The 25,710-nt window shown below is 53.0% G+C and overlaps 13 protein-coding genes across 13 annotated transcripts; 5 read left to right on the top strand and 8 right to left on the bottom strand.

Moving 5' to 3' along the window:
- Window positions 1-1,205: 1,205 nt before the first annotated feature.
- Window positions 1,206-1,804, top strand: TrAtP1_003124 (uncharacterized protein). The gene is made up of 2 exons (XM_014087344.2): window positions 1,206-1,416; window positions 1,483-1,804. The coding sequence occupies exons 1-2, from the start codon at window positions 1,333-1,335 to the stop codon at window positions 1,627-1,629; spliced, it is 231 nt and encodes a 76-aa protein (XP_013942819.1). The 5' UTR covers window positions 1,206-1,332; the 3' UTR covers window positions 1,630-1,804.
- Window positions 1,805-2,332: 528 nt separating this feature from the next.
- Window positions 2,333-3,184, top strand: TrAtP1_003123 (uncharacterized protein; the record flags this gene model as incomplete). Its single annotated transcript, XM_066111754.1, has 1 exon — window positions 2,333-3,184. The coding sequence occupies one exon, from the start codon at window positions 2,333-2,335 to the stop codon at window positions 3,182-3,184; it is 852 nt and encodes a 283-aa protein (XP_065967833.1).
- A 256-nt stretch (window positions 3,185-3,440) lies between these two features.
- TrAtP1_003122 (uncharacterized protein) lies at window positions 3,441-5,442 on the bottom strand (the record flags this gene model as incomplete). The annotated part of the gene is made up of 3 exons (XM_014087697.2): window positions 3,441-4,179; window positions 4,237-5,008; window positions 5,064-5,442. 3 exons carry the CDS (start codon window positions 5,440-5,442, stop codon window positions 3,441-3,443), a joined length of 1,890 nt encoding a protein of 629 aa, XP_013943172.2.
- Window positions 5,443-6,828: 1,386 nt separating this feature from the next.
- TrAtP1_003121 (uncharacterized protein) lies at window positions 6,829-8,235 on the top strand (the record flags this gene model as incomplete). The annotated part of the gene is made up of 3 exons (XM_014087696.2): window positions 6,829-6,940; window positions 7,009-7,373; window positions 7,438-8,235. The coding sequence occupies 3 exons, from the start codon at window positions 6,829-6,831 to the stop codon at window positions 8,233-8,235; spliced, it is 1,275 nt and encodes a 424-aa protein (XP_013943171.2).
- Window positions 8,236-8,410: 175 nt separating this feature from the next.
- Window positions 8,411-8,815, top strand: TrAtP1_003120 (uncharacterized protein; the record flags this gene model as incomplete). The annotated part of the gene is made up of 1 exon (XM_066111753.1): window positions 8,411-8,815. The coding sequence occupies one exon, from the start codon at window positions 8,411-8,413 to the stop codon at window positions 8,813-8,815; it is 405 nt and encodes a 134-aa protein (XP_065967832.1).
- A 339-nt stretch (window positions 8,816-9,154) lies between these two features.
- Window positions 9,155-10,463, bottom strand: TrAtP1_003119 (uncharacterized protein; the record flags this gene model as incomplete). Its single annotated transcript, XM_014087695.2, has 2 exons — window positions 9,155-10,379; window positions 10,444-10,463. 2 exons carry the CDS (start codon window positions 10,461-10,463, stop codon window positions 9,155-9,157), a joined length of 1,245 nt encoding a protein of 414 aa, XP_013943170.2.
- Window positions 10,464-10,937: 474 nt separating this feature from the next.
- Window positions 10,938-12,638, bottom strand: TrAtP1_003118 (uncharacterized protein; the record flags this gene model as incomplete). Its single annotated transcript, XM_014087694.2, has 1 exon — window positions 10,938-12,638. One exon carries the CDS (start codon window positions 12,636-12,638, stop codon window positions 10,938-10,940), a length of 1,701 nt encoding a protein of 566 aa, XP_013943169.2.
- Window positions 12,639-14,126: 1,488 nt separating this feature from the next.
- On the bottom strand, window positions 14,127-14,801 carry TrAtP1_003117 (uncharacterized protein; the record flags this gene model as incomplete). The annotated part of the gene is made up of 1 exon (XM_014087693.2): window positions 14,127-14,801. One exon carries the CDS (start codon window positions 14,799-14,801, stop codon window positions 14,127-14,129), a length of 675 nt encoding a protein of 224 aa, XP_013943168.2.
- Window positions 14,802-15,791: 990 nt separating this feature from the next.
- On the bottom strand, window positions 15,792-16,217 carry TrAtP1_003116 (uncharacterized protein; the record flags this gene model as incomplete). Its single annotated transcript, XM_066111752.1, has 1 exon — window positions 15,792-16,217. The coding sequence occupies one exon, from the start codon at window positions 16,215-16,217 to the stop codon at window positions 15,792-15,794; it is 426 nt and encodes a 141-aa protein (XP_065967831.1).
- A 52-nt stretch (window positions 16,218-16,269) lies between these two features.
- TrAtP1_003115 (uncharacterized protein) lies at window positions 16,270-17,159 on the bottom strand (the record flags this gene model as incomplete). Its single annotated transcript, XM_014087692.2, has 2 exons — window positions 16,270-16,767; window positions 16,830-17,159. The coding sequence occupies 2 exons, from the start codon at window positions 17,157-17,159 to the stop codon at window positions 16,270-16,272; spliced, it is 828 nt and encodes a 275-aa protein (XP_013943167.2).
- A 436-nt stretch (window positions 17,160-17,595) lies between these two features.
- On the bottom strand, window positions 17,596-20,773 carry TrAtP1_003114 (uncharacterized protein). The gene is made up of 2 exons (XM_014087691.2): window positions 18,725-20,773; window positions 17,596-18,667 (listed from the first exon to the last, which is right to left on the bottom strand). The coding sequence occupies exons 1-2, from the start codon at window positions 19,950-19,952 to the stop codon at window positions 17,880-17,882; spliced, it is 2,016 nt and encodes a 671-aa protein (XP_013943166.1). The 5' UTR covers window positions 19,953-20,773; the 3' UTR covers window positions 17,596-17,879.
- Window positions 20,774-22,836: 2,063 nt separating this feature from the next.
- Window positions 22,837-23,987, bottom strand: TrAtP1_003113 (uncharacterized protein; the record flags this gene model as incomplete). Its single annotated transcript, XM_014087407.2, has 3 exons — window positions 22,837-23,013; window positions 23,076-23,616; window positions 23,680-23,987. 3 exons carry the CDS (start codon window positions 23,985-23,987, stop codon window positions 22,837-22,839), a joined length of 1,026 nt encoding a protein of 341 aa, XP_013942882.2.
- Window positions 23,988-24,106: 119 nt separating this feature from the next.
- TrAtP1_003112 (uncharacterized protein) lies at window positions 24,107-24,451 on the top strand (the record flags this gene model as incomplete). Its single annotated transcript, XM_066111751.1, has 2 exons — window positions 24,107-24,229; window positions 24,329-24,451. 2 exons carry the CDS (start codon window positions 24,107-24,109, stop codon window positions 24,449-24,451), a joined length of 246 nt encoding a protein of 81 aa, XP_065967830.1.
- Window positions 24,452-25,710: the final 1,259 nt, after the last annotated feature.

Below are 25,710 nucleotides of genomic sequence, written 5' to 3'. Positions count from 1 at the left end.
AATTTCAATCTTGCATGACATTCTAAAACACTCTGTCGCAAATTTATCAAAAGTTTGCAAAGAGCTTTTAGATCATATGATGACAGAAGGAAAAGATTTTGCGTCAATAGAAGAAGGGAAGCGTACATCACAGTATCATGTTATCAAGTCTGAGTCGCTCTAGCAATGTTGTCTCTCTCAAGTTATAATGCTGTATTCAAATGAAGATGCTGCATTAAAGTGAATTTCTCTTTTGCCTCTAGATGAGCCAGAATTCTGCAAGATACAGTTAGGAGATAAAATTACCAACAAAGCTTCATATCATGATACTTCAACAATATTGCCACGAATATATTTTAAAAGAGCAACATCCGCCAGAGACTATCTCTGTACTTTAAATATGTTGATTAAGTCTTCATTATAAATGCTTCCGCCAGTGTACTTTTCTCGTCCTGAATTTATACACACTGAAGGACCACCTACATGAGATTCCCACGTGCGTGCCGTATGGGGCCTCGGAACAAGATGCTATAATTTCTAGAACATGCCGAAGACTTCAGACCTCGTAAAGGGTATGTATCTATATGTATTTCTTCTTTATGTATATACTCTTAGAAAGAACCTCATTCACAGACTATATACTATACAAAAGGACTACGATAACCCCCCTTCATGATGCCACCAGCCTAAATATCAGGATGAATTTATAGCAGAAATACAGACATCAATCATTAGAATACATTTTATCTATCTTGATACTCGCTATGGCGTGTATATGCAAAATCCGATCAGGTCCACTCTCAGAGCGTTCATGGATGAGGTCAAAGAGGTCACGAGGTTGTTAATAATAGCAATTACGACATCTGAACGGCTCATACCAAACACGGCAAAGAAAAACAATTAGTCTCATCCTCATTCGTTTAAATTCGCCTAGCCGAAAGCTTCATTGAGCTCAGTTACTATCGAAAAGCCCCGCCAAATGAATGTCATTGCAACAATAATGGGGCACAGTTTGACTGCCACGGATCGACGGCAACCAAAACCCGGTTCGGCATACAGTCCTCGCCATTGCCTGAGACTGTATCGCCTGACAAGCTGGTGATGGCTGCGCCTTCAACGCGGGGTATCGCCATGAAAATCGAGCTTTTAGGGGTGACAGCTCTCATCATGACGTTGATGGCATCGGGCGATCAAAGCTGTACGGAAATGACGAAACGCTCTTGCGTAGCTTTTCTAGACAGCTATAAGAAAGCTAGTTTTCCTCCCCGCCTCTTCTTTGTGAGCTTATTTCCTAATTCTTTCACCATCTTCAATTGAATACCATACATAACTGAGATTATACCATACTCCAATATGAACACCACGGGCGGAATAACAGACGAGGCGGCGATTGAGACGCACGACCTCATTCACGATGCCGAGCTCGAGGAGCAAAGGGTGTGTATACTCTGAAATATTGCATCGATGCTGACGAACATGTCATTAATGACTGGTGCTATATAGTCCCATGGCGACCATGCATTGACCCAGCCCGACATGGGCGAGGAGTCTATGAACGCATCAAAACCAATGGAGACTGGACAGAAGAAACAGGGTCGCCATTCAACGATGGATAAGATGAAGGAGGCTCTGCATTTTAATAAGAAATGAAGACATGGACAAAGACGTAAAATCTGAAAAAAAAAAAAAAAAAAACGCTGTTGATGCTGTCCAAAACTGTTGATGAGAACAAAACGACCGAAAAAGGGCACGTGTCTGTGTTTTACTTTGCCTTTAGTTTTTAGGGACCCCTAGTTTCAGTACCGCAATATGAGTTTCAATCTCCAAGTTGTCAATCTGGTCTTTTCAACCCGACAGTGCCAATCATGTTCAAATTGAGTTCCTTTTTCCCCATCTGATTCTCCCATTTCTCCAGATCTTCCAATGACCACAAAAAACTCCACATTGCATTTTGTAAAGATGCCCTTTTGGCGCATCCTCTGGAGAATCGGTGGAGCTGCCCACGTTTTTCCCGCGGCGGCTCCATCGGCAAAGGCTGCATCCGCTAGCCCCAAACCCGCCTAGCGCGCCTGATAATCCCCTGACCACCAAATTTCCCCCAGATTTGGTGCATCTCGATAGTCGAACGAGTTTTTTTTAATTTCCTTCTTCCTCACACTCTTTTTTTGTCTTTCATTGTCGCAGCTACGCCATCGCAGGCTTCAATCGCTTCGGCGCAAACGCCGCCATTCATTCCTTGTTTGTTTTGTTTTCTCGAACCCCGTTCGGCCATGCTTCAAGGCCTCATCCGTTCTCTATGACAAACCGCGAACCACTTTTGACGAACCACTTTTCCCGGTGATATATACGAGCAATGCTGCACCTCCACTCTCTCTTTTCAGCGCTTACGCTGGCGAGCCCTGCGCTCGCAGCTTCAATCCCTCGCAGCAGCAGCGGCTCCGCACCTTACTCTTCAACCACCACAATCTGGGCGACCCCCCACGAGCAATACTCGTCCTCCGTCGGCGTCTTGGGCTGCAAGGTCAACACCAACCGCGTCGCCTACTGGCCCGAATCCGTCGACTGCTCCAACATCTGCGTGTCCGTTTCGTATCAGGACCGCCAGGTCTACCTCCTCCGCGTCGACCAATCCCAGGGCGCGCACGACATGAGCTACGATGCCTGGAACTATCTCGTCACCGGCTACTCGGCCACGAAAAAGCCCGTTGCGGGAGGTCCCATGGAGATGACTGCGGAAAACGCCGACATGTCCAACTGCGCCGACCTGATTCACACAAAGGGCAGCAAGCTCCCCCTCAGCGCGGCAAACAGCATGAACTTTCTATTCAGCTGTCTGCAGCAGGAGAGTTCTTGGGTTGCAGGCAACTACGTTTTATACAACATCATGGATGCAATATGCACTGTTGGCCAGGACCAGACCTGTACCTTGGACCCGCCCAACAACCAGCCAACCTGTCCAGGCACCCTAGGCTTGCCCGACAAGCTCACAAGCGATCCCGTCTGGAACATCCAGTATCCTTCCGGCGACAAGGTCCTTGCCGGAGCACCGCCAACTGTTCCAACGGGCGTGCCTGTTCCAGCACCGGCGCCTTCTACCACCAATGACGACGAGAGTGCTGCATGGAGCCCCAGGTGCCGGGACTCTCTCCTCTGGATACCAGTCCTTTCATCAATTTCCGTTATATATACGTGGATGTTGTGGTAATTATTATGAAGAAAAGCAATACCCCGGCGAGGGAACTTATGTCTTGGATATGACGTTTATTTCTTGATACCCCCCATTGTTCATATTCTCTTGTATATTTTAGTGCCACTTTATGGACTCATGACAGGTTCATCAAGATTTATTTACTTGATCTCAATTATTTACTTAGTCAATCATTCATTCATTCATTCATTTATTTCATTTCATGTAATGCTGTACTTAAAACTATATCAGGGGTATCTTGGTTAATTCTTCCTCATGCTTTGCACAACTTGGCCGCTGACTCGTCTAATCCGTATATATGCTCCTCGTCCCCTGGAACTCCCACCTGAAAGCCGGTAGCCATGCCCGTTCCCATATGTACCAACATGTGGCAATGCAGCATCCACATTCCGGGATTGTCAGCAACGAAGCTGAGTACCACATGCCCCTTCCTCGGCACGCTAACAGTGTCTTTTCGAAGAGGCTTCTCTCGATTCCACTCGCCCGGAGAATCGCTTTCCGGGGTTGCATAAGGGTTATAGCTGCCCAGGCTGCCGCTTTCAGCGCGGAACGAGGACAGCACATGGAACGAGTATCCGTGAAGGTGGAACGGGTGAGAGCCATCGTCGAGGTTGTTAATCACAAGCTTGACTCTGGTTGGTTTTGATCCACTAGGAATAAAGGGAATGAGCTGCTTATCATCCCACGATGAACGATTCTGTGATAGCAGTGGCAGCGACTGGGGATGCCATGATGTATGGTTAATAAACCCAAGAGGAATGTTCCCATTCACTGAGAGCGTCTGGGTTGAGGCATAGAGCAGAATTGTCTGTTCCTCATCCGCAGTGACAATATGAGATGGTTCTTCTGTTGAAGAGAGCGTGGCAAGATCCATGTGGTGATCGCGAAATTTCAAGGGGGACGCATATTCCCTATCGTGACCAGTTACGGTTTTTGGAAGCGCGGGAAAGGTATGGTTCGGGTTTAAAGCGGGATTTCCAAAGCCGAGATTTCTGATTTTGTTAGTTATACATTTTTCAATCAGAGAATGAACCTGCTGGAATACTCACTCATGGTCTAGGTAGACGTTGAACCACGGCTCTGCGGCCTGATCGCTCTTCCACTTCAGAAGCAGGTCAACCCTCTCGCCAGGATATAGGGTTCCGACAGAATCACCGGCCTTGGCATCAACCTTGCAGCCTCCGTCTACTTGCAACGGCTGGAGCGATGCACCATCAACTCCCAGCGTCAAGCCTGCGACTGTGCCCGTATTCACCACCCTGAGACGCGTTTCTCCGGCAGACTTTTTGATCAGAGGTGGGAAGTCGCTCAGAGCTGTGGCCTTGCAATGGACAGGCCTAGCTGGGACGGCCATTGAGCAATCGTATCGACCACGGCCGTTGATGACCATGGAGTCGGGAACGGGCTCTTTGCCAGCACTTGCCGGGCTGGAGTACCAAGCAAGAACGTCGCTCTGCTTGCGGTGAAACCAGTCGCCAATCAACAGCAATGCTTCGTCTTGCAAAGCCGCGTTGGCATCACTACGGCGAGGCTCATGGATTATGAGTCCGCCAAAGAGGCCGTCTCCCCTTTGCAGCTGAGCATGGCTATGCCACCAAAAGGTTCCGTGTTCGTCGTCGCGGATGCGAAAGTCATAGACAAACGAGCTCCCAGGCGAGATTGGGCATTGGGTGAAGCCCACGGCACCATCCATGGCATTAAAGCCTTGCATGCGCAGGCCATGCCAGTGCAGGGAGAGACCCTCATCCCTGAGGTCGTTGTAGACGCGGACAATGATACGATCTCCGGATCGACCCTCGATGGTCGGTCCAGGGAAGTGTCCTGCCACAAGCATTAATAGCTAGCCCAGTCGGACTCTGCAGAGGCTCTTACACACCATTGACAAGATACACTTGCTTCTCCACTCCATCTGGGGCTCTGGTGCCCAGGGTGACGTGCCACTCAAAGGTCAAGGTCGTGGGATCTCGTGTGGAGTGCTCGACGGGGTGCAGAGGGATAGCGAGCTGGCTGTCGTCGAACGAGTCGCGGCTATGGCGATCAATGGCAAAGGCGAGGACGACGATGGAGGCGAGACTGAGAGCAAGCAGGAAACCGACGATTCGCAGCACCGTAAACCTTGATTTGGGTTTGGGGCGTGTTACAGCAGGCTCGGCTGGGAGAGCTGCCTCTTCGTTGGCGCTCAGCTGCGAAGCCACATCGTCGCTGTCGCCGTCTACTTCGTCAAGCAGACGACGGTCTTCGAGTCGGTCCCTCATATCTGGTGGTTGGAAGTCGAATCTTCCGTGGAGAGGCGTCACAGCATCCACCAAAGACTAGCAAGTACAGGTAAAGAAACAGAGTGAGAGCAAGCGGTACATGATAGAAGGAAAGGGAGGAGGTCCAAGGGCGATGGTCGGACCGCATCACAGGCTGGTTTTGCTATCAAGGGCCGCGCGGAATCTCCTGCATCATACGTAAGTCTTCAGGTAGGCCGGCATCGACTGCCGAGCATTGGCCACGCACCGGCACGTGGGGGGAGGCCAATCCGCCGTGCTTGATCTCTTCTGGCGATGGCTGGCATCACCATTCGTTAGCGGAGGCCCACCGAGAGGAGTCTGTACATGGGCGCAGTGTCTGAGCTCCTGCTAGTAGTACAAGTAGTGCAGAACGCCTCGTTGCGGGTTTGGATCAGGGTTTGATAAGGATTCCAGCGCCGCTTGGCGTTACGCGTACAACTCGAACGATGGCAGCGTCTACTTCATCTTTCTTCTATATCTATAGGTATCTGGATACTTGGTGCAATGGCCATTTCATGCTACTAGACCACCCGGCCGCATGCCGCCATGAGGCTTTTCCGTCCCGTCCATCTCAACATTAGCCGTTGTCTTAGTCTCCGGGCCTTCACCTACTCTGCTTTCCTGGTATCCCGTGGACTGTGGACCTGCAACGAAAAGCCCGTCCCTTGCTGCAAGTCTCTCAACCCCTGCAGAGCCTTGCAAGCTGCAGCCAACCACAGCTGCCGTCACGAGGTCCGCCGTGCCGCTGCGATTGGCCTCTTTGCTTGGCACATGTCTCGACCTCGCCATCTGCCTCGCCCAAATAGCCAATGACATGCCTTGCATGCAGCATCACGAACCATCTTCTCTTGCCATTTTTTTCTCTTTTGTTTTTAGTCGGCGAGGATTTCCTTCAGCGGCTGGGGCCAGGTATTTTTCTCGCACTTCATTGCTGCGCGGGCAGGCCACCGGCTCTTCTGACCCCACGGCGATCATCTGCCCGCCGTTGTAAATGTCTTGACCTTCCGGTTTCGGTTCAGGCGACGATGCGACACTGGAGGGCGTGCGATACTATCCTGTTGATTCCTATTGTTTAACCGCACAATGGCATACAGCGGCTCGGCAGGGACGGCCGCGCTTGAGACGCTCGATGCTACGTCGTGATCGGCGAATCACGGTGCCTGGGACATCGAAAAAATGAGAGGCATGCATGCGCAAGAGGGGTCAGTCGCGCTGATCATCATGTATTTATATATGGATGTACTTTGTGCGACGTTTTGATCTTGAAAGATGCTTGAATGTTTCTTCGCTCTCTTGGTGAAGCAGGGTCGATAAGTCAACCTGGTTTCTCAGCTCCTTCAGTTGTTATCACGGCAGACACCGAAAATGGCTCCTGCTCGAGGCCTGGGGTCTGCTTCGGCGACCCTATTTTCCATCATCAGTCTTGTCAAGGCTGGAAGTCTGAAAGACATTGACCATGTTGTTCTCTTCATGCAAGGTCCGTTGCACTGTGACTTGCGGATTTCTTGAACCTTTGCTGACCATGAGATGGATGCTCGTATACAGAGAACCGTGCCTTTGACCACTACTTTGGCACAATGGCAGGGGTTCGAGGATTCAGCGATGCGAATCTGCAGATGAACGATGGTGTCCCGGTCTGGAAGCAGATTACAGACTCTTCATTAACCACGGCTGCCGACTATGTGAACCCGTGGTACATCAACTACCTTGGCGGCAACTGGACCGAGGCCACTCAGTGCATGCTTACCGGCACCAACAGCTGGTACGAGAACCATGCTGCCTGGAATGACGGTACCAATGACCACTGGGCGGTGGACAATAGTCCGTACAGCATTGGCTTCTACAAGCAGCAGGACATTCCCATCCAGTGGGCGTTGGCAGACAACTTTGTCGTTGGGGACATGTACCAAGTGCGTTATCCCACGTCTCCATCTCTACACTTTTTCAAGTTCAATGGCTAACAAGATCACACAGGAAGGTGTTGTCGCCGCAACAAACCCCAACAGAGTCACCTGGCTCTCCGGCAGCATCAACGCCCCCGGCGGCCCTCAGACCCCCAGCGAGGGCGGCAACCCCTACATTGACAACAACATCACGCCCGGCTGCGAGAGCGGCGGCTTCAACTGCTACCCGCTGAAGTGGAAGACGGTGGGCGAGTTCTACGAGGACGCCGGAACCACCTGGCAAGTCTTCCAGGACGCCGACAACTTTGACGACAATTCCTACGCCCGCTTCGAGCAGTTCCAGAACGCGGCGCCGGGCTCCAGCCTGTACAGCCGCGGAATGAAGGGCCTGACGCTCGACACCTTTTACGCGCAGGCCGCCAACGGGACGCTGCCCGAGGTGTCTTACATCGTGGCCCCGATGGAGCTCTCGGAGCATCCCCCCTATTCCCCCCCACGACGGCGCCTGGCTGCAGTACCAGGTGGCCCAGGCCGTGCTCAACTCGCCCAAGTACAACAAGACGGCCCTCATTGTCTCCTACGACGAGACGGGCGGCTGGTTCGACCACGTCGACCCGTACCGCTCGCCAAACGGCACGGCCGGCGAATGGATCCAGGACCCCTACGGCCAGGTCGGCTACACCTTCATCGGCCCGGGCTTCCGGCTGCCCTTTTACATCGTCTCGCCGTGGACGCGCAGCGGCGGCGTCTTCACCGCGCACAGCGACCACAACTCGCAAATCATGTTTGTCGAGAAGTGGCAGGCCGCAAAGGGGCGCAACGTCACGACCGACCAGATGGTGCCGTGGCGCCGCAGCCACATGTCTGACCTGACGGACGCCTTTGACTTTGACCACCCGGACTACACCATTCCGTTTATCCCCCAGCCGCAGACGCCTCACACGGATTCCAGCGGCAACTATGATGGCTCGTCGTACTGCCAGTCTCGCTACGGCAACACGCAGCCGCCGGTGCCGTACACGGGAAGCGGCGTCATTGACGACATGACGACCCAGACCCAGCAGGGCTTCAAGTCCATCCGCGGAACGCTCACCGAAGGCCGCCACCTCGTCCTCGAGCTGAACGGATTTGCCCTCGCCCAAAAGACAACCTTTACAAAGGCCATTGTCCTGGGCCGAGCCACATCGCGCCACGACAACCCGGCCCAGCGATGGATTGCCCACGCCGTGGTCATTGGCGGCACAGACTTTACATTCTCCGACGACAGCGGCAGGAATTACATTTGCGCGAGCCAGCTCCTCTGCAGCGATCCCAACGAGGCTGTTGTCTTCACAGTGACTTACACGGCGGGCAGGGGGTACGTGATCAAGGTCAAGGGCACGCAGAATTACCTGTCCGTTGGGGGGCGGGGGACGTCGAGCTATGCTACGTTGAGGGGGGGGACGTGATTACTGGCAGATATATAGTGTTAGCTACTGAGATGTCTCGGGATATTTAAAGGTACATAGTATGAGGGTTTGGGAGGCAGGTATGCAATGCATTTGAGACAAGATAACGGTTAGCCGTGAAATGAAACAGTTGAAACGGTATTCTCTTTTTCATATTATTGTTGTAAATACATATAAACATTCTTTGTTTTATTTTACGTGCTAAACCACCTCCAAAGAATGAAGACCAGGATTCACCCTATAAACACATTCCCATCCCAACCCCCCTTTCCATCACACATTCACACTCAACTTCTCAACCCACCGTCGCAATACTATCCAGCTGCTCAGGCGCCGGCCTCAACGCAAAAATATCCCCCCCCCCGGCGGCGCAACCAGCCCATCCACCGCCCTCGCCGCCACCCAATCGCCCTCCTGCGCCGCCGCCCTCACATTGTCCGTCGCCGCATACTGCGTAAACAGCAGCTCCGGATAACTCCACTCACTACTTCCCCCCACCGCCGCGGGAATCACAAACTCCACCGCCTTAAAGAGCGACTGTCCCTGCGGGCCCTTGTACTTGAACAAGTCGACGCCGACTTTGCGGGCGATGAGCGCGTAGCGCAGGTGTGCGCAGAGGTCAAAGTTGGCGTAGTGGAAGCTGCGCGTGCGGGCGAGTTCCTGGGGCTGCGAGCCGTTTGCCGTGATTTGGCTGCTGATGAAGCTCTTGGCCAGCTGGCCCTGCGATACGGCTAATGAGCGATTCCCGGTGAAGAGCGCCAGTGCTGCGATCTGCATGTTGGCAAAGGTGCCGTGGTTGTTCTGCGCAGACGCCTCTTGGATGCCAAACGGCGAGTCTGCGAGCCACGAGAGGAAGCGCTTGTTCCAGCCAACAAAGGCCTTTGCGTCAGAGGCCGTCCATCCAGGCGCGCCCGTGTTGAGAATGGCCACTGCGTCGACGACGTTTGTGTATTCCTGGCTGAAGTCGATGATGCCAATGGAGCGGCCCGAGTTTGCGCACGGAATGAGCTGCGCGTGATCCAGGTTCGGATTCATCGCCGTGTCCGCATCCAAGAACCACGTGCGAAGAATGTCCGACGCGTGCTTGGAGTATTTCGGATTGCCCGTGTAGTACCACGCCAGCGACAGCACGTACGACGAGTTGAACATTTTGCCCACGGACACGCGGTCCTGGTACTTGTCCACCTCGGGGTTGCGCACGCCGTCCTTGTTGATGTACGGGCATCCGTCCGGCGTGTTGGGATTGGGCCAGAAATACGGTGCTTGCGAGGTGTAGTCGTGCAGCGTGCCGTTGGGGGGAGGAGTTGCCTTTGCGGTGACGGTCCAGGGGCCCTGGCTGAGCCAGCTGTCTGCCTGGGCTGTGAGATGCTTCAGGGCAGACTTGAGGCTGTGGTCGCCCAGGTCGAGACGCAGCTTTGCTTCTACGAGGCGGTAGCCGTCAATGACGACGGTGTTGGGGATGAGTGTAGGCCAGCCAGAGCCGAGGGCAGGCAGGGCGTGGGATATGCCCGCCACGGAGAGCACGGCAAATGAAAGACAAGGAAGATGCATTATGACCGTCTTTCTATATGAAAACCAAGTCAATTGAAAGGCCTGACCTCCAATTAAGCTTCACTGTCGAGACTCACAGCTGCGGCCACTCCTCCATTTTGTACTCGCAAAGATCCCCCCTCCCCAGATTTCCCCAGATTTTACCCCGGACCCATTGCTTCATTGAACGGATACTTGTCCGTAACTGCTGCACTGGAACGATCAACGAAGAGGAGGCAGAGTTGCGTCTCGTACACCATATCAGAATAGACTCGGATAATTCTTCCAAAGGGGGCACGCAAAATGTTCCACCAATCAACGCTCCTCATCTACAACGCATCATGGGAACACCCCCTGTCCGGTAGCATTTCAAGATCACACACGATGCCGCTAGAGCACGTAATGGAAGGTCATCGTCTAGGGCAAGGATGTCATTGGTCTCATTGAGTCAATAAGATTAAGTCATAACTTTATAACACTAAAAATGCCAATGCCAACTCCTCCGCTACCAGGTTCGCCGTGTCGTTTGTATCGTCTCTCCCGCATTAGGTCTTTGCTGCTAATAGGGCTTCACTCTTCAATTTTTTCCACGTTACTCCTTCTCGACCTCGGACAGCTCATCTGCTACACCGCGCCCAGCTGCGCGGCCTGAAAAGATGCAGCCTCCCAGAAACGTGCCCTCGAGCGAGTTGTAGCCGTGGACACCGCCACCGCCAAATCCTGCCACCTCGCCCGCGGCGTACAGGCCCGGGAACGGCGTCATGTCCTTTCGCATCACGTTGCTGTTCAGGTTGGTCTCGAGGCCGCCAAGCGTCTTGCGGCTCAGCAGGTTCAGTTGGACGGCAATCAACGGGCCGTGAGCAGGGTCAGTCAGGCGGTGCGGCTTCGCAACACGGCTGCGCTTGTCCGGCCAGTACGATCTCGCATTTTGGATGAGCATGGCCTGCGCATCTTTTGAGTAGGCGTTGTTGAACTGATCGTCACGAGCGTCGACAACGTCCTTGACCTTTTCAAAGTCGAGGATGGGGCCGTTTCGCGCCTTGGCCAGCTCGTTCATGCCATCAACCAGGTCCTTGAGGTTATCGCGCACGACAAAGTCCTTGCCGTGCTCCTGGAACTGCTGCACATTGATGGTCCCCTTTTTGCTCCACAGTCGGTTCTTGAACACCTCCCAGATGCTCTTGGCTGTGAGGTCTGGGTTCTGCTCCGAGCCAGAAAGGGCAAACTCGCATGCAATGATGGACTGGTCCAGGATGAACCAGCTGTAGTCGTAGCCCGTCTCGCAAATGGCCTTTAATGTGCCGAGCGTGTCAGTTCCCGGGAACAGGTATGGCGGAAAACGCTTGCCAGTGGCATCAAGCCAGAGAGACGAAGGTCCCGGCAGGATGCGGATGCCGTGCTCTGGCCAAATCTCGTTCCAGTTGTGCAAGCCCTCGGTATAATGCCACATCCTGTCCCGGTTGACGAGGTTGGCCCCAACATTCTCCGCGATTTGAAGCATGCGGCCGTCGACGTGAGCCGGCACGCCAATCACAAAATGCTCGGGAATCTTGGGTCCGAGTCTGTCCACGGGCCAGTTCTTCTTGACAGCCTCAATGTTGCCTCCAATGCCGCCCGAGGTGACAATGACGGCGGCGCCGTGGAGCTCAAAGCTGTCGACGACATTGCGACTCGTCTTTTCGCCTCGCGCCGAGTTGTCCTCCTCCAAGACGCTGCCCTTGACGCCCACGGCCCTGCCCGTCCCGTCCACAATCAGCTCGTCGACCTGGTGCCGAAACTTGAACTCAATCAGGCCCTCGTCGGCCGCCTTCTTGACCGGGTCCGCAAAGACCTTGACCACCTCGGGCCCGGCGCCCCAGGCAATGTGGAAGCGCGGCACCGAGTTGCCATGGCCGTCGGAACAGCCGCTGCCTCGCTCGGCCCAGCCGACGTTGAACAGGAAGCCCAGGCCGCGCGCGCGCATGTAGTCCTCAAACTCGTCCGCGGCAAAGTCGACAAAGGCCTTTGCCCACTGGCGCGGCCAGTAGTCCTCGTTGCGGTCAAACTGCGCCGACCCCAGCCAGTCGCGCATGGCCAGCTCGCGCGAGTCGCTGATGCCCATGCGGCGCTGGTAGAAGGAATTGACCATGAACAGGCCGCCCAGCGACCAGAACGCCTGCCCGCCCAGGCTGTTTTCGTTTTCCTGGTCCACGATGACGGCGGGCACTTTGCGCTCGGCCAGCTCAAAGGCGGCCACGAGCCCGGCCAGGCCGCCGCCGACGATGATGACGGGCTTCTTGTCTTCGGAACCCATGGCTGTGCGGAAGACGGATGTTGCTCTGGAGGATGGGAGAGGAGAGACAGGAAGAAGAGAGGAAGATGCAAACAGCTCGCCGTCCGTCTGGCTGTCGCTGCCGGCTAAGCTATTGACGTGTACACATCTCGCATGCGGGAATATTCTGCCCGCGTTATCATGCAGCCATCGAGGTACATGTACTTGCAATCGATTGTTATCGGGTGATGTGGTTGCCGTGTACCGTATAGAAGGGTGTGGGTGACGTATAAGAATGGCAACAGCAAACACGCAGCTTCAGCGATGAGAGCGCAGCAGCCACAGGGGATGCGGGCGCCAAAGGCTTGGAGCTTCGCTGCTAGACAGCCGCTAAATCGAGCGCTAAATCCATTGTCCAAAGTTAAAAGCGAACCCCGCTACCCCGCGCCCATCAAGTCACTCGATTCACATTGAAGCTTTCCACTGTCTGACAGTCAGCAAGGCAGGTATCCAGCAGCTGTGGAATAACATGAGTAGAGCTCTTGACATTCAAACAGCACAACAAAGACGTAATCAGCGCACAAACTAATCCAAAAGACTGTGAAATAAAGTACATGCCCACCAATACATCGTCACTAACACCTCCAAGCGCTGCCGAGGTACCTCGCCCTTTCCCCACCTCCCATGTCGCAGTACCTCCGTCTACTTTGGTGCCGCTTCGACAACGCACTTCACATGCAATTTCCCCGCCTCTGGTGCCTTTCCATTGGGCACATCAGGCTGAGGTGACCATCGTGCCACTTTGGTGCGTGTCGAGCATGACTACTTGTATGACCTTGGCACAATTTCTCTGCATAATTCACGTTGATCAGTGGGATCGCGTGCTTGCATGTTGCATCTGGCCATGTGTTGGCCCCAATCGAATCAGTGCATGCAATGGATGGCGATAGCTGCATCACCTTGATGGCCTTGTCACTCTAGTCCCATCATTGCATTTACCGCGCATGTCATACTACCACGTAAAAGAATTCAAATACCGCAATCAACAGCAAAATTCTCTTATAGAGCCATTGTCGTATAGGAAGCGGGATTGCTATCCACATCCGAGATACTAGCCTCATGCAAAGTGCTTGGATGCTGGAGCAGATGTAAGGCACAATCGTATCCATTTGCTGAGCACGCAGCAAAGTTGTCTGCGGTACATGTACATAATTACCTATATTGAGATGCAAGATTGACTTTTACGACAAGAAGAATAAAAGATGCATGCGTAGAGACAGCTTTAACTTGCCTCATCAGGACATGCTAATCTCCATGTACCCTACAGGCCAGACCTGTTATCCAGTGGCAGCACATGCATATACTCTGCCCTTGAAAACACAAGAGACTCAAGTTCACCATATACAACGATGTGCAAATTTAGATCGAAATATAGCCAGTTCAGTATCCTATCAAAAATCTTTCAGTTGTCAACCCCGTACATGGCCAAACCCCCCTTAAACCACATAACCATCAACGTCACCCCATCTCTCACACACTCTTCACTCTTCGACTCTTCACTTTCCGACTAATATCCCGACACTGCCTCTTATTCCTCTTCAACCCCCTCTCCACCCTATTCACCTTGGCCGCCAACATCTCCGTCCTCTCACGCTGCTCCTTCAACAACTGCATCAACACCTCAATCACGCGCCCTTGTTCACGCGTATTCGACAACTCCGTAGGGACAACATCCCCCTTCTCCTGGAGACAAGGCACCCGAATCACAAGCTCAGACACTTTCTCGTCGATTCCCTCTCCCTTCGGCGTCTCCTCCGGCTCAACGCCCGCCTCGCGCGCCATTCTCTGCACACAATCTTCATGCGACTCTTCTTCTCCTGTATACAGACCCTGCCCCCGAGGACATTCCCGCTTCGGTTCAGCTTTCACAGCTCTGTCCCCTTGGCTCACAGGTTCATTCTTTCGCCTCGCTATGGCCGGATGTTCCAAGCACCACGAGCACCCACAATCCTCGCCCACATGACCATCCTCAACCTCCATCGTCGGGATATTCATTATAGGAGGGCAATCCATCCTGTCTGTCTCCAAAACTTCCTTCACATCCCTCGGAACGACGCCCGGCGGCGCTTCTTCCACAGCTCTCTTATATTTTCGCTTGAAACCCTCCCACCAGTCCTGCCTCGCACATTGCGACGCGCCAAACATTGCTCTTAAAACGACAAAATGCCCCCAAGTTAATCTGTTATTCTTCCGCATATATCTCGCCAGTCGATGATTGGCAATGCTGTTTTGTTGCTCCGTGATACGCGCCCTAGGCACCCATCTGATGAAATCTCGTCGCTCTTCCAGAGACCACCACTCCGACTCACTTTTCCACAGATTCGTCAGCCGAGTATAGATGTGCGAATCAATAACGTTGTGCCCTCCAGACGGTGGCATTGACATGTTTCTTTCCCTTTTCATTGTGATTTTTTGTCCTTCACTCCCGACGTGCGATGAGACTAGAACTGGAACTGGGACTGAGACTGGGACTATTGCATCTTCCTTGGATGCTGTTTAACTGCGCTGCTTTTGCCACCGAAGGTACTCCTGTACCTGTAATGCTTTCCTTTCCTCGTTCATTATTTTCCTCCTGACGTCTCGGATCCAAAACTCTCGCGGGCTTGTATCAAATGTTAAAACAGGCACTGTACCATGCTACAGTTAGTAATTGGAATAACGCCAACATACAGGACATGGGGAACTGACAACAAGCAAAGTCAGTGGTCTACTTTTCGCAGCTGTCCCATGACCAGACTACATGTATAGAAAGCGAAAATGGCTAGAAACCCAAACAAAGAAAAACCAATAGCAAACGCTCAAAAAACGGAAGAAATGAAAAAGTTGGGGGGATTGAGGATTGAGGATTAAGAGTCTGCACGCGTTTTCTGGCTCTGGTCCCACATGTTTGGGGATCGGAATGAAAAGTGAAAGAAAAGTGAATTCTCGAGTGATTGAGGGCCAGCTGCCAGTACCCGTGCCCTAGCCTCAAAGTTACGTGTACAGCTACGGTACTTGCAAAAAAAGAAGATCGAAAAAAAGGAAGATCGCCTCAACTCAGTGTAAACTCCTTGTATTGATACCTTGATGATACTGCTATATCGATACTATTCCAGACTCAAAGAAAACAGACAAAGAGGGCAGCAAACAGGTTGATTAGTGGAGGTTATTGTGCGCAATCAAGTTGGGGCTTTCACCCCTGAGTTTGTGAATCCGACCTCTGGTGCCAAGGTCCAGGATTCGTTCTCTCAACGTGATTGGATTGTCAATCTTCTCCAGTGCACACAAATACAGCGCAAGACCAGCCACATGAGGCGCTGCCATCGAAGTGCCGGACAGCTTTCGGGTCGCCATGTCTGTGCTGATGTATGTGGATTCAATGTTGACTCCGGGAGCAAAGATGTTGACCTCTGGACCAAAGTTGGAATGCTCCCACTGGTGCCAATCGGCGTCGATGGCACCAACCGTGAATGCATTTGCCGCGGATGCTGGCGAGACGAGTCGAGCTGGCCTTCCCTCGTTTCCAGCTGCGACGATAGTCAGGATGCCCATATCGAAAGCAGATTCAACAGCATGATTCATGGCGCGAGAATAGGACCCCCCCTTGCCGCAGCGTCAGCCAGTCTTGCCACACTCAGACACCAGAGTCAAATTTCCTCAACTGCCACTTACCAAGAGACATGTTGATTACAGCAAGACCTACGCGGTTTTTGGTGCGAATATCGTTGGCTGACCACTGATATGCGTCCATGACGGTGGACATGAGCGTCTCCTGATTGCGGAATGTTTTGACAGCGATGAGCTGTGCCTTCTTGGCCACTCCATAGGACTTGCTCCCGATAATCCCGGCACAATGTGTTCCGTGCCCCTGAATGTCAGTGAAATCTCCGTCCACGGCGTTGTAACCATTTGAGGCCCGCCCCTCAAACTCAATGTGGTTGACGTTGATGCCACTGTCCAAAACATAGGCAAAGGTTCCGTTGCCGGCGCTCGTATCGTAGTGGTAGGTTCCAGTGTTGCGTCTCTTGCTGGACAATGTTGCGAGGCCCCAAGGTGCGTTGGACTGAGATGCTGCCTTGTATGAAGTCTCCTCGCGAATGCTGACGACTGTGTCGGGCTCGATTTCCGCAACCTGCAAACATCGCTATTGTGTCAGAAATGACTCTCATCGCTGGGGTGCCTAATTCTGCTTACCCTTGTATCATTGCGGATCATCTGGAGTGTATCGAGGTCAAAAGCTCCAACGTATGCCCGAAACTCGCCAATAGCATATGCCTTCTCGATGCCAGTATGAGGAAGCTTGTGGTTACCAGAATTACGGTACTGGATAGCCGCAACCCTTGACATGTGGTTTCTGACTTCAGGCATTGGGATGTTGTTCTGGAGGGTGACGATGTATCTTCCCTCGGCGCTGATGGAGTTTTCATTGGCATCGTTGGCATCGTTGGCATCGTTGACGGGAAGAGCAGTGATGCGTGGCAGCGCCGCGATCAACAAGAGTGCGACATGTTTGAACCAGGCCATGTTTGCTGTTGTCTCAAAGAATCTGTGATGCAAATGTGATAAAAAGAAAGATATTAAAAAGCAATGTTTACAAAGCTGCTCAGTCAAAAAGCAGCTGCTGGAAGATGGTTTGAAGAGCAAAGTTTCCCATGGCCGAGATTTATAGCGTGTTTACGATTGTATGGTCACTTCCTCCTTCGGTTGACAAAGTTGGCGCACCTGCCCTGTGCTTTGTGGTTCCTCCTCCAACAGCTTTTCTCGATAAGCGAAACCACCTCCCTGCTAAAGACATCTACGATAGAACCGCCTGGAAACGACACCATTTGAGAAAGTACAACAGATCAACGCTCCGCTTTGGGGCAGTGTTATAACCGATCCCAGTACATGGAAGGCTACACCTACTATTAGGTATCCTGATATTTACCCAACCGGCATCACGTAAAGCTTCAAGGATATTGTCAATAATGCTATTTGTATATCCTGTAAAAACTAGCCATAGGCCAAAAGACACGCCTGTCTATGATTCCCAATGCGTAAATCCCAGCCACTGCTTCTATCCAGTGCAATGCACCTCTCGCGATCCAGTCAAACATCTTATTTTCTTCTGTACCCAATTAATATCCCTGGTATCACAAACTCCAAAAGAAAGAAACCGCTTTCCTATGCAGAAACACTATATACAAGAAATCCGACTTCTGCATCTGCGGCAGCGACAAGCAATCGACTCGCGCTCATGCACACTCATGCCAAAACACCGTTGGCCTCAAGCTTGCCCAGCTCCATCTCCTTTACTGCAGCAGCCACCTCAGGCTTCCTGCTTGGGAGAGCAGGCAGAGCTTCAACTTCTTTGCGGGTAATGCTCAGCTTATCCGGCGACAATCCCATTGACTTGAAGAATGAAATGGCCTCTTTCCACTCATGCTGCTTTCGCTCTCCAGACCACTGCAGCTCCTCAGCCATGACATCAATGACACGAGGGAGCGCGCGCAGAGCATTTTCAATGTCAAGGAAGGCGAGGCGAGTGCGTCGAGAGATTACATCGGCAGCTGTGCAGGCGGCTTCAGCGCGGACGCCATGTCGAATCTCGGCCTCGACAAAAGGAAGCGATGGGATCAGGCGGGTGGCAGCGGAGTTGGATGCTGAGAGAACTGCCCAGGCGCGGTCGCCATAGTTGCGGGACAAGTGCTCAGCAATGTCGGCATCGATATGATGGACTTCCATGAGCTGAGAGGCAAGAGACGTCGAGTAGCCGTGGGCTCCGACAAGGGGAACGTTCTTGGTCAAACAGTTGCCGGTAGCTTGAAGACCAGGGATTCCGACGCCACTGATATCGGGGAATGACACAGCTGAAGGTGTAAGGTCGAATGTCTTTATGGCTTCGTCGACGGCGTCCTCAGCCATCTGGCGGTAGGTGGTCCATTTACCACCGGCACAAGTGAGAAGACCAGATTGCGAAACGGTAACAAGATGGCTTCGTACGAGAGACTCGGTGTTCTTAGCCTTGGGGTCCCGAACAAGAGGGCGAATGCCTACTCCATGTTAGCTTCACTGGATCTAGAGTAATCAGATTCCGAATTGATACGTACCAGACCAAGTTGCCAGAATATCGGACTGGCTCAAGTGCGACTCAGGCCGCAGAAGCTTGTTGACCTCCTTGAGAATAAACTTGACATCTTCTTCCTGCGCAACCGGCTCTTTCTCGATCTCGCAAGAGTTGTCCGTCGTGCCAGCAACCGTGTATCCCTGCCAGGGCAGCACGAAAATGACTCTTCCATCGGAGGTGGCTGCATCAAGCATGCCCATGCCATTCGGGCATAGGCTGCCGGGAAGCATGACGTGAGCGCCAGAAGCGGGAGCTACGAGAGCCATGCGGGAAGGGTCGTCCATGCGTTCGACAGCATCGGTAAAAGGCCCCGTAGCGTTGATGACGCCTTTGGCGCGCACGGTGAACTCCTTGCTATCGCCGTTGCCCAGGGTATCTTTGAGGGTGGCGCCGCGGATTCTGCCGTTCTGGTCCTTGTCCAAGCCCGTTACTTCGACATGATTCAATACAGTCGCGCCGTATTGTTGAGCGGTGATGGCCAGAGAGACGTTCATTCGAGAATCATTGTGCTGGCCATCATAGTAAACCAGAGCGCCAACCACTTTCTCCTGGCGCAGTAAAGGGAAGTTGGCAGCGGCCTTGCTCTTGCTCATAAAGTAAGAGCTCTCGAGGCCCTGCGAACCCGCGAGCAAGTCGTAAGCTTTCGTGCCGATCCACATATAAGGAGCCTGCCACCAGTTTTGGAGGGGCAGCAGAATGGGGAGCGAGTTGGAAAGGTGAGGAGAGATGGTAAGGAATGTCTTGCGCTCATGCAGCGCTTCCATAACCAGCTGCAGCTGGGAATAATCCAGGTTCATGACGGCCTTTTCGAGATAGCGCACGCCGCCGTGGACCAATTTGGTGCTCTTGGAGCTGGTGCCCGCGGCGAAGTCATCGCGATCCACAATAGCGACCTTGAGGCCGCGAGTTACAGCGTCAAGCGCAATTCCAGCGCCAGTCGCACCCGCGCCGATAATGAGCAGGTCATATTCTTCGAGGCTCTCGTTTGTCTTGCTGTGGCGCCGCAGGTCGGCGAGCTGTTCGAGTCGAGATGGCACGGCGGGGAACGATGGCGGAATAATGCGGCCATTGCCGTCGCGCTTTACCTCTGCGATTGGCTTGTGAGTGGTATGTGATATTCTGCTGCGAGCATAGAGAGCAGCGCCTCCAGCTGTGGCGGCGGCGGTCAGGCCCAAGAGAGGGCGCCGAAGGCGCGAGAAGCCTCCAACCATGGTGACGAGATTCGAACAAGATTAGCAGCGATGCGCAAGTCTGCAGATAATATAAAATCCTCGAACACGGACAGTAGAGTCTGTTGTGAGGTAGAGCGATGAATGAGGCTTCAGGTAGAAAAATGTCGTGGGGGGCAAAGGCGTTGTTTTAAAGGATGCAGGAAGCCAGGGCCAAGCGGGATCGGCGACAAGGAGATAAAACAATCAAGGTTCGTGGGTTTCCACGGAAAGCCAGAAATGGAGTATAAAGGCGAAGAAACAAAAGTCAGATAGGGTTTGCGTCAGATGAGGTGACTTTGATAATCAACGTCAACTGAGCTCGGTGGATGATGCCGACGTGGGTCCAGCGAGATTTCGGTCGATGCGACGATCAAGTTGGGGGGTCCCTTGGCAGCACTGATTCGTGGAACGAAAGGGGCGAGTTGATTGGGAAAGCACGGCGGAGAAGAGAAATTGTAAGGCTGCAGCTGCACAAGCTTTAATGAAGTCGTTGCGTTTCTGGTACCGTAATCTGGCCTCGGAGTATTCCACGTGGTGGCTTGCGTCCTGTGCCCAGGGCTTCATAACCGATGCAGCTTTTTCTTTTGACTTTATCCGTTGGAGCCTCATAACCACAGCCTCAACAAAACAAGGTGATGTCACGGACTCGGAAAACCGCTACCATGCCAGACAATCATCGACTTTTCTTGGCTGCGATCCCGGTGCACCCGGTTCGGAAGTGGACTGGATCGGATTCCCTGAAAGGGTTCAGGTCGTCGCCTCCAGGCCAATCACGCGGCAGGCCGTCCTCCGGGTTACGGACCTGCGCGGGTCGTGCTCCAAATATGGCGGCGGCGGAGTGGATCGAGTGCCTGGATTGGGGGCGATTCGGGCTTACAGAACCGAGGGCGATCAGCCACGCGTCGAAGCTGCGCATCTGAGTGGATGGAGTTGATGACTTTGCTCGGCTGTGGCTTGCGAAATGGGTCCAGCGCTTGGGGTTCTCGGTATATTTTCGGTATAGGATTCCCGAGTTAAACTCTCCTCAGGCTTTTAGTGAGAGGCCAAAACTCATAGAAGACTCGCGATGTGCCGCGCTTTCGCCAGCTGTCTCCATTGGCGGAACGCCATCACTCCGGGTTGCTGTCTTGGGTATGGAGGATTATCCCACCAACTGAAGAGGCGCATTCTTACTTTTCGAGCTGTTGCTTCGCGATAAGCTTAAAGGTAGACGGCCTGCACAACCATCGCGATGATTGGGTTAACGTTGCCTGCGTTGTCTCGGCCGAGCCAAAAAGCTGTTCCAGAGGCTGGTCACATGTCAGCCAATGGTGCAGGCCGAGTAATGCAAGCCACATTCCGCCATCTTCAGCCACAGTTAGTCAGCCAGCCACGATCCAGACTCTCCTAGCCAGATGCATCCAGACCTCCAAGGGTCCTGCATCTCTATCCACCAAATATTGACGCCAATAACCAATAACGGGAATTTTGGTGCTCTCAGCTTCTGACAAGCCGCCACCTACCGACGACACCGAGGCCGAGACCAGCGCTGTCCTACCATGGACTCAGCTATCATGTCCAGCGCAAACACGTACAGCCTCCCGCTTCAGCTGAAAACTTGCGTTACCACATGTCGTCTCATGACATCCTGAGGTCGGCAAACTCAACTGCATTCAGACTGGCTACCAGTATTACCGACTCTGTCATCCAATCATGGCTCCACACCGGGATTTACGCGGCGGTGTCAGACCGTTATCCTCAACGTCTTCCGTTTTCTTTCTCTCAATCCCGCCTTTGTTTCCCACCGGGGCACAGACGCAGGGCGTGTGCATACTCGATACCAGGTATCGCGCAGAGGCCACTTCTAAACCGAGGAACCCTACCCGTCTTCCCGTCCAGCTCCACAGACTGCAGCACGAGGCCAGGTGACCATGGCCGGGGTCTCATTGTCTTTGTCGCCTTTTGCCTCTCAACTCATATTCGGAGAAGCCCGTGCAGCTTTTCTGACCAGTCGCGGATCTCACACCGCAAGGGTTGAGTGAGAAAAGAGGAAAAATGTCTTGGCAAAATGGCTGGAAGATATCGCTTAGCAGCGCTTGACCCTGGTAGTGCCAGGGCGCGTTGTCAGAATCTCGCGATAGTGGCATCAGCCTCATCGGTGTGCTGTCTGTGGTGTTGAAAGCTAGTATTGCACCAATGCTTTAGTACGAAGCAAGGACCGGTGAGCCAAATCATTGGCCCAGGGGGGTTCAGAAAAGCTTCTGTTCTCCCTAGATAAGGCTGGGTTTGCATTTCAGCCCCTTTTCATGTAAGCCACTCGAGATGCAGTAGCTCTGCCTCATGCTATACATGGTAACAGTGGCAATTGGGCCATATACCTTGCTGAAATCTCCGAGCACATCACGAACCTAGCTTTCATCACATTTCACTACCTATGCCGTCTTGCATTTGCATTTGCATTTCCAGCAGACTGGTCCAGCTGCACAATTACCCCAGCCTCGAAGCCCCATTTGAACACGTACCCTTGCTCTGCAGCATCTCCATTTCAGGGCGCTCGGCAGATATCACATCCCAGACTTCACAGGCTTCATTGATACCCAACGGCGCACCCTATTTTCTTAGGCTGTTACTCATTATTACTACATGGTTGTATACCATTGCCGCTCGCTAAATTACCCTTCGCTGTACTTGTACATCTGACCGTACTCCGAATTCCAATAAACGCATACCCAAAATCAAGAAACAATTCATCAGCTTCTTTGCCATATTTCCTTATCCTCTTTCTCCTTTTTATACAATGGATAAATGTCTTTTAACACCCCGGTTCACCGTATTTTTTACCTGTAATCTTCCCGAGACCATCTCGTTCTGTTTTCATAAAGCGTTGAGCATTTGGTGGCAGCCATTAGACTTTGGTGTCAATGGCTGAGGGACGAGTGTTGGACCACACGTTCTTGCGAGGCCGGAATAGGCGCGTAAGGCCCAGCATCGGAGTGTTGATAGGGCTGTTTCCCGTATAGAGGAAAACGTCGTACAAGAACCCGCCAAAGGCGGTGCCGCAGAATGGGGCTACCATGGGAATCTGCAATGCATAGTCAGCAACAGCGGCTTGTTTACACAGGGGTAAGATGAAATCCGGCGTACCCAGAAATAGTAGCCACCGGCAGACCAGACCTCATGGCCATATCCGATCATGTATGAAACCAGTCGAGGACCAAAGTCACGAGCGAGGTTGATGGCATAACCCGTCTCCCAGCCAAAGCAAGCACCGATACCAAAGATGAGGAAGAAAAGAGCAAGGGGCATCATGTGTCCAGCATTGACATTGTTGGGGTCAACCAAAGCAAAGATACAGAACATGAGGATGCTGCTGGCGATGAATTCAGAGAAGAACATGCCTGTCCGAGTCATGAAAGGGGCAGGATATGTGCAAAAGACCCCGGCTGATGCTGTAGGGCCAGTCACCGTCCGGATTCCCGCGCCGCCCTCAAAGGCATCAAAAGCCGACTTATAGTTGCCATACACGATGGCGGCACCAACCATGGCTCCGAGAAGCTGAGCAAGGGCGTAGACGGGCAACTTGCGCCAGGGGTGGCCGCGGTACAGACAGTTGGCGAAAGTCACCGCTGGGTTGAGGTGGCCACCAGATTTACCGCCAACAAAGACACCGAACATGACGGCAATTCTATTTCGCCAAGCGTTATTAGCAACAAAAAACTCAGAAACGGGTAACCGCTCGGCCACTTACCCCCAGCCCCAGGAGATGCTCTGGTAGTCACCCTTGGTGCTACCGCTCAAGACAACCTGTGCAACGACACCATCGCCAAAGAGAATGAGGACCATTGTTCCAAAGAATTCGGAAAAGGCATCCATGCAGTATTCTCGAATCCTGCTCCATGCCAGCTGCTCTTCTTCCAGAGAAGGAGACATCAGCTCCAACTCTGGTGTATCTTCAAGTCTTGGATTGCCCATGTTGGAGCTGTAAAGAGGAAGAGGAAGAGGAGTAGGCTTTTCGATGGAAAGTTCTGAAGTCTCTGGAGAGTTGGCGATGGACATGAAGAATGAGACGATGCTCGGCGGAGGGATTGACAAGTGTTTACTTGAAAGAGAATGGAGGGAGGTGATGTTAAATTATACTTCTTTTCCTCCCACGTTCAACGACCCGGGCTAGCGATATGAAATACTACGCGGTCAAGGGACGGACAGGATATTTTACGTTTCTCGTGGGGCTGGCACGGCTTGCACGCCCTACTCGTACCGCGGTTGAGGCTGGCTGGGATTCAAACAAGAAAGATCGGGTAAGTCGGTCCTGCAGACGCAGACGCAGACGCAGGCGAGATGAGGGGGTGTACGAAGATGACAAGATTCCCACAGCTGACAGTCAGAGATTGGATTAGATCTGGTCCCAACAACAGCTTCATTGTCTGTGGATCTTGGGAATCGAGAACACGTTCTTCCCCGCCTTTACTACGGGGATGCAATGCGAGTTTGAAGGACCAGGATATACGGGAAACGATTGAGAGCGCTAGAGAGTTACGAGTAATACGTATCTCGAAAGCTCAGGTGATGTCAAGGTTACAAATGCTAATGTTTGCCCGGACGGGTGAGGGGAACTGGGAATCGCATGATGGGTGTTAAATGGCAACCTAGAGTTGGGGATTCGAATGCATAAGGACGGGGGCGTCGTCGCTTCTTTCGCTCTCGCCCACCTGCGCACCCTCGGCGGCTTACACCGAATCAGGTCACACAGACTATTTTTCATGGCTAGAGAAGGAGGAGCATGGCTGGCGGGCGGGCAGCGGGCGTGGCCGAGACAATGCGCAGTCTTTTTGTGTGAGAAGGGTGGCGGTGGTTTCGATGTGAAATTCATACCCCCCTCCCTGTCCAAATTAGACAAGAGGATGGCTAGGGCTTTTGTGAGACCCTCGCGGGGAAAACAAAACGCCAGTGTGGTCTGAATCCGCGCGGCGTCGGACCTGACCGGACGCAAGAGCGGTATTAGCGCAGAGAAGCGGAGTGAGACTGGACAACGGCTCTTTGGCAAAAAGAAAGGGGAGAATGGCGGTGCGGGAGGAGGCAAAAGAAAAAGGGAAAAGGGGAAGAGGTGCCCCCCCGCGAGGATATAAGAAGGCCGCAGGAGACGAACAAAGACGCATTGAGCACTCTGCAGAGCCACGACGACGCACAAGCATGGAACGCAATCTCAGACACAAGACGAGAGCTGTGGACAGATCAACCCGGCATTAAGCTTCTGGGGCTCGTCCATACATGAAGCAGCCTAGTTGCTCGGTGCATGGATGCAGCGGCGCGCATGTCCCCGTTGAGACAAAGCGGCAACGTCGAGTGTGTGCACAAATGCGAGGATTGGGGCTAGGGCCATGCCATGCCACGATGGGCTCATGGACGTTCACCGGGGAGGCCGCTTCTTTAACCGTTTTCCATGGCCATTCCATTAGTAAACGGCCTGCTCCTTTGGACGACGGGGCGCTTATCCGTTTCCTAACCAAAAGGGTGTGCTGCCATGCCAGGACGGTCAGGATGGCCTCCCCCCTCGCGCGACTATTCGGTATTGCAATCCCAAGCTGCAGCCCCCACCCTCGCTATTCTTTCCGATCAAGATCCAGACGCTGGCCGTTTTTGTCCCGAGCGTAGCGGCGTTTCTAGCTGCGTTTCCAGAGCTTAGGCGAGCGAGAGCTGCAAAGCTAGCATAGGGCTTTTGATGGCTGGGCTGGGCTGACGAGGCGTCGCCAATAAGGTCGGGCGGGAGAGCCCGAGACGG

This window comes from Trichoderma atroviride, chromosome 2 (genome assembly GCF_020647795.1).
Source record: "Trichoderma atroviride chromosome 2, complete sequence".
NCBI classification, from domain to species: domain Eukaryota; kingdom Fungi; phylum Ascomycota; class Sordariomycetes; order Hypocreales; family Hypocreaceae; genus Trichoderma; species Trichoderma atroviride.
Note: the sequence above shows the minus strand (reverse complement) of the source record. Positions and strands in the feature narration are given on the sequence as shown.

Bases quoted from the DNA above. Each gene is read 5' to 3' on its own strand.
- TrAtP1_003124 (XM_014087344.2), top strand. From the start codon at position 1,333: ATGAACACCACGGGCGGAATAACAGACGAGGCGGCGATTGAGACGCAC. The intron at 1,417-1,482 runs GTGTGTATACTC...GGTGCTATATAG, and splicing joins CCGAGCTCGAGGAGCAAAGG to TCCCATGGCGACCATGCATT.
- TrAtP1_003114 (XM_014087691.2), bottom strand. From the start codon at position 19,952: ATGGTTGGAGGCTTCTCGCGCCTTCGGCGCCCTCTCTTGGGCCTGACC. The intron at 18,668-18,724 runs GTACGTATCAAT...AACATGGAGTAG, and splicing joins TATTCTGGCAACTTGGTCTG to GCATTCGCCCTCTTGTTCGG.